The 6,011-nt window shown below is 45.6% G+C and overlaps 1 protein-coding gene across 2 annotated transcripts; it reads left to right on the top strand.

Annotated features, from left to right (window-relative positions):
• The first annotated feature begins 1,038 nt into the window (after positions 1-1,038).
• Positions 1,039-5,202, top strand: LOC117855115 (probable choline kinase 2). Of its 2 annotated transcripts, none has more exons than XM_034737394.2 (7): positions 1,039-1,674; positions 2,777-2,898; positions 2,987-3,182; positions 3,604-3,721; positions 3,850-3,897; positions 4,353-4,456; positions 4,540-5,202. In XM_034737394.2, the coding sequence occupies exons 1-7, from the start codon at positions 1,249-1,251 to the stop codon at positions 4,633-4,635; spliced, it is 1,110 nt and encodes a 369-aa protein (XP_034593285.1). In that variant the 5' UTR covers positions 1,039-1,248; the 3' UTR covers positions 4,636-5,202. The 2 variants fall into 2 exon arrangements, with proteins under 2 accessions (XP_034593285.1, XP_034593286.1); XM_034737395.2 differs by having other exon boundaries at positions 1,040-1,674; positions 4,356-4,456.
• Positions 5,203-6,011: the final 809 nt, after the last annotated feature.

Raw genomic sequence — 6,011 nt, 5'->3', positions numbered from 1 at the left:
TCTTTCGCCGTAACCAATTCCGTGTTGCTCGCAGCCGTACTGGATCCCACCGCGTCTGGCCAAAAAGAGCTCGCCACGTTGTCAAGGCGGCCCGCGGAAGGGACGTGTCCGGAAGCTACGCGTGGCCACCGCGGGCCACAGAGTTGGCACAGCCCCCACGCCTACACACGGGATCTGATGCGGTCGATGACCACCGTACAGCTGGACGGTGCTGATTGGGCAGCTTGCCAGTCCGTCCCGTTGTTCCCGTTTTGCGCAATGCACCCTCCTCTTCAGAAATCTGAAATGTCCGTCGCTTTGCGGGGTTTTTGGATTCTGGGTAGAATCCAAGATCGCATGGAATCTGGGATCCATGCGGGTCCTGTGGTAGATAACCTTGGTCTCTAGCGAACTAGTGATTTTCGATAAAGATAAGAAGCATATATACAGATTCAACACGTGCAAACTTAAATTCTTAGTAAAAAGAGCTTTTAATTAAAAAGAGTAATTTTTTTAAGAAAACACAATGTACAGGCAGGCATGCCAGCTCATTCAAGGATTTATCAGCAAAAGTTCAGTCATCAACTCATTGTGGCTAATAGAACTTAGGATCCATGCTATTGTCGGGAAGATATGAGTAACAAATGGTAGATGAACTAGCTACCAATTAGCATAAAGCGATCCAATGTAAGTGATAAGTAAACATTGCACGACTTGCATAATGTAGAAAACAAATATAAGAAAACCATAAAAAAATGTGTGTTTCGTTCATATATGACTATGAAGCGAGTGTGTGACCATGCGCTCCTCGAAAGCGTTTATCACATGCTGTCACGGAAAACGGGAAGTGCCTCCCGCGGTCAAGCTCGAAACTGACCCACAAAACAGAGTAGTATTTTTTATGAGACGAACCTTCCCCACGAAGCAATGTTACGGCTAACGCGTTATCTCAACAAGAGGGTGTAGTTCGACCACATCTTCCCAGAATGAAGGGAAGTTGGAGGGTCCATCCGCAAAACCTCGCGCAACCGACTCTATTTATACGCGCCCCCTCCTTGATTCGCGAAGCAGATAGCCATCTTGCCATTCCCCTCCCAAATCATAACACGAGCTCTAATCTCGCTTCACTTTGATCGGGAAAAAAAATCAATTTAGAATAGCGAAAAAAATTCAGCAAAGAAAGAAGAGAAGAAGAATTTCCATAAGAAATCGCCAAATCCCCCCTTCCTCTTCTTCTCACGCTTCGGAACGTGCGGGAATTTAGCCAGGATGGTGGCGATCGAGAACCAGAGCCAGGTCGCGCGGGCGGTGGCGGCGGCGGAGGTGGCGCCGGTGGCGGGGCCGCGGATCCCCAAGGAGGCGCGGCGGCTGCTGCACGAGCTGGCGGCGGCGTGGGCGGACGTGGCGGACTGCCGCGCGCTCCAGGTCGTGCCGCTCAAGGGCGCCATGACCAACGAGGTCTACCAGGTGCGCTGGCTCACCGGGGTCCCCTCCGCGGGCGGCGAGGCGGGGGAGCCCCGCGGGGAGAGGGAGGTCAGGAAGGTGCTCGTGCGGATATACGGCGACGGCGTCGACCTCTTCTTCGACCGCGAGGACGAGGTGCGCACCTTCGAGTGCATGTCCCGCCACGGCCAGGGCCCCCGCCTCCTCGGCCGCTTCCCCAACGGCCGCGTCGAGGAGTTCATCCACGCAAGGGTACCTACCTACTCGATACCGCCTCTTATCAAACTACCTGCTGTTTATAGGACTAGTACTTCAAGCTTCGTTTCCCCTCCTCTGCTCGACTGCTCATCCGCATCCTCATGGAACTCGTAGCTTCCCCCAGTTTTTAGGAATTGTCATGCACCTTTTCCTTTCTTCGGATGACCGATTCTTGTCTCACTTTTCATTCTTCTATGGGTTCTAATTGAAATTGGTGCTAAATTAGGTCGTGTTTAGTATTAATTTGTCTTCTACGAGATTATTTATTGTTCTCATCTTCTAGTTCACCAGTTGCAGTTTAGAGTTCAGACATGATAAAGCTGCCGTTTTTGTTGATACTTTCCAAGATTCTATTGATATGGGGCCTACTATTTAATGCAGCGTGGTTCTCGTTCTTTGAAATTTCTGCCGTGGGAATCTAGCATTCTCTGTATTTGGACCTTTCTTAGGGTTCATGTCTCTATCAGTCAATTAAAAAATGTTTACTCGTGTCATTAGTAAAAGAACTGGCCCATTTTACAACTAACCGGTGTTTATTTCGCACGGCAAATTAGTGCTAGTAGAGCTACTATTTTATCAACTGTATCTATGTTGCTTTGATCATCTCCTGTCCTTGCAACGAACCTGTGGTGCAAAGTCAGCAGCTGATGATGCTGTATAATACATACTTATATTGAATGGATTTGAAAAACGGTTGCCCATATGACCAGAGGAAACGTCTCTCTCAGAAATGCTACAAATTCAAAGCAATTGATTGGACTTGGGACAGATGACAAAGTAAGTTAGGAAGAATTAGCTTTAGGCCTTATGCATGGTCTAACTCCCTCCCTGGAGTCTCTTTAGCGTAAATTATTATGCTCTGCTAGGTACTAGCTAAGAAATTGCACGTCGCTGTAGCACTTTCGAGATTCTTCATTTGCCTTTTTATTTGTGTCGTTCTCATGAAAAGGTGAGTTTCTTATGATGGTTTCTTGGTTTGGTGAGAATTGCAATACTACTAAATTTTCTGCTTAAGTTTTTGGGTGACAAAAGTTATGTTATGGGCCTGTTCAATCTGTTACGTCACTTCAGGTGCTAATACGATTGTTTCTTTCAGACACTGTCAGCTGCTGACCTTCGCGATCCTGAGATTTCAGCTCTTGTTGCTTCCAAACTGAGGGAATTCCACAACCTCGACATGCCTGGTCCCAAATCTGTGCTCATTTGGGACAGACTAAGGTGAGGTCCTTGTGGCTACATAATTAAGCGTCACTTCTAAAATTTTTAAATTTGGAACCAATGTCTGAACCTGCTTACATGAATCTAGGAACTGGCTCAAAACTGCTAAGAACTTATGCTCAACTGATGAAGCCAAAGAATTTCGGTTGGACAGCCTGGAGAGTGAGATTACTGCATTGCAGAACGAAGTTTCAGGTGATTACCACTGGATTGGATTTTGTCACAACGATCTTCAGTACGGCAACATCATGATTGATGAAGAGTCCAACATGCTGACCATCATTGTAAGTTTTATGCATCCGCATCCTTCCAATCTTAATTATATTTTTTCTGTACTAGCAATATTCGTTTTGGCATTCTCAATTATTGGTTATGTGCCTATAATGTGAATACAGCTATGAAATGAGAATATCTTGAACATGGGTAGGTAGGAAGACTTCTGTTCTGTTGAAAACACATCTTGCCTTGTTTAAAACAGGAATACCGTATAGGGACCGCCCTTCTCCCTTCCCTTTCACGTTTGTTGGTGTGTGTCTTTTGTGTTCCCTCCAACCTGGACATGCTAAGTTGTTACGCCTCTGGCGTCTGCTAAAGACAGTTTTAGTTTTGGAGACTACTACTATGTGAGAGATGCATGCGTGCTGTCCTTACTTTTTTTCCTGCGTACCAACCTTTCATGACAGCCCCCTTCTCTTTTTGTTACAGGATTATGAGTATGCAAGCTTTAACCCAGTTGCATACGACATTGCTAACCATTTCTGTGAGATGGCGGCTGACTATCATTCAGAAAAGCCTCATATCCTGGACTACAACAAATATCCAGGTATTGCATCACTAAGAGAACTGCTGATTCTTGGACTGTTGCTTTTCTTTTGTTCTTTATAAATCAGTTTGCTTAATCTTGGTTCGGTTTTCAGTCTTCATCATGTGCTGTTCTCTTTTACATAACAGATATTGATGAGCAGAAGCGTTTCGTCAAGACCTACCTGAGCATTTCTGGTAAGTATGAGTTCATTGTTCTCATTGATTGTCTGAATTTATTTGCACGATTTTTAGTTGAGCATGTCATTGTGATGCAAATTTACACTCCTGATGCACTTAGAGCCTAGTCTTACATCTAGTCACGGAATACAAGTTTTCAGCACTGTCAAAAACACAATAAGCTATTTGTTTGGCAATTTCAGCATATATGAAACAGGACCATAGAGTGTCTTGCAATTATAGAACACCCAGGGTAAACAAAACGAATCATCCATTTTAAAAGGAAGATGGCACACCACAAATGCTGACCAATTCACCAACTTTCCAGATTCCATATAATGTGATGAAACGTAACGCACCATTCTTTAGATTCAAAGTTGTGGTGTCCTTATTCACCATGAATATTCTCTGCCTATCTGATTGTAATTTCGTAGACCATATCTCCTAAATTCTAATTGCGTGTAACTACTTAGCAGGTGAGGAACCTGATGCGGAAGAGGTGGAGAGCCTGCTCCAAAGCATTGAGAAGTACACGCTAGCCAGTCATCTAGTATGGGGCCTCTGGGGAATAATCTCAGTGAGTTCATGCGTCAGAAACTTCATTTTGTCACTGTAAAACTAAAACCTCCTGTGTTGTTTTCTAACTTCTATCACGTGCAGGATCATGTCAACGACATTGACTTCGACTACAAGGAGTATGCAAGGCAGAGATTTGAGCAATACTGGCAGAAGAAGCCTGCAAATCTGCAATCTTGACTTCTTGAACATGTGAATAAAACACCCGTGGCCTCAGGGGATCCTTGAGGGCCTATGCTGCGCACACAAGGTGTGCAATGTCACTGACAAAGAGAGAAGCTGCGAAAGAAAATACTGACAACGACGATGACGGAGAACCCCGTCTTGGGATCTGGGAGCTCTTGTTCTACAACTTGATTGGTTTGGCTTCGGCTTCATGAAGGAAGAAGCTAGGGGTTTTGGTTGCTCGTTTGTACAGTACGAAGGCAAGGCAACGATGATAAAAGCCCCGGGGTTGCGTGCTGTATGTTGCTCAGTTTGGGTAGCACTGCCGTGGGGCGTCGTGCTGTTGCTGTTGTGTGGACGTGGTTCTGTTTCTGTATGCTTGATGCTAATATAGTGGAGATTTTGGCTGAGCTTTGAGGCAATGCGTACTTTGTATAGTGTGTACACAGCTAAAGGTAGAATAATTGTTGGTATGAGAGCTAATATGTATTGTGCCATTGTGTGTTGTGTCTTTGAACTAATGAGTTGGATAGTTGCACTATTTCCTATACAAATTTTCAAATATGTTATGGATTATGGTTATGAGTGGCTTTCACTGGATGAGCTATATGGTCACAATAATCCCAGGAATCATGATTTGATCAGTTTCTACATTCTACCAAGTTACTCACACAGTCTGTTCACCAGAGTTTAGATAGTCAGGGAAGGAAGAAGGGATCCCTCCTCAAACCTACTACGCCACACCGGCCCAAGGTCTATTTTCAGCTAACAGCCCAAAAAACAGGGAGCTGGCAGATCTGCACTTCTCGCGCCTCTTCCAATCCCGGCGAGCCATTAACACCGTTCGCCCGATCGTCGTCTCCGGAAAACTCGTACACAGATTCACAGACAGGGCCTCGTAGCGGCGGGGACGGCCGGCGCAAGGCGAGCACTGTGCGGTACGCTGCTGTCGAAGGCGGTTGATTCGAGTGCGTCTCGCGTTTCGCCGGCGTCGACTCGTCGCCCCCACCGACGCCTGCCATTTCCACCGGTTAACCTTCCTAACTCTGCCTCCTACCAGGAAAACATCAATGCAGTACAGCGTTAGATTATCTGAAAGCAATCCCTGGTCGGCTGTTGTTTGTTTTGCATCATTCGATACTTCTGTTTTGCAAACAACAGCCAACAGGATGCTCCAGACCTTGGTAGCCGTTCCGTTCAGACTCAAAAGGAAAACGAGTATCTTAGATGCTCCGGTCGATAGCTTGAAATTGCAAGCACAAGTAGCAATTCAGTGCAAAATGCAGACTAAAGATCTCCATCTACTCCAGTAGAAATGAGTTCAAATCTAAACAACTCCACAATAGCCTGACCAAACAGAGACAAATTAAGCTAAAAGGAACATTTGCTGC

The sequence above is a fragment of the Setaria viridis genome, chromosome 5 (assembly GCF_005286985.2).
Source record: "Setaria viridis chromosome 5, Setaria_viridis_v4.0, whole genome shotgun sequence".
In the NCBI taxonomy this organism is placed as follows: domain Eukaryota; kingdom Viridiplantae; phylum Streptophyta; class Magnoliopsida; order Poales; family Poaceae; genus Setaria; species Setaria viridis.
Note: the sequence above shows the minus strand (reverse complement) of the source record. Positions and strands in the feature narration are given on the sequence as shown.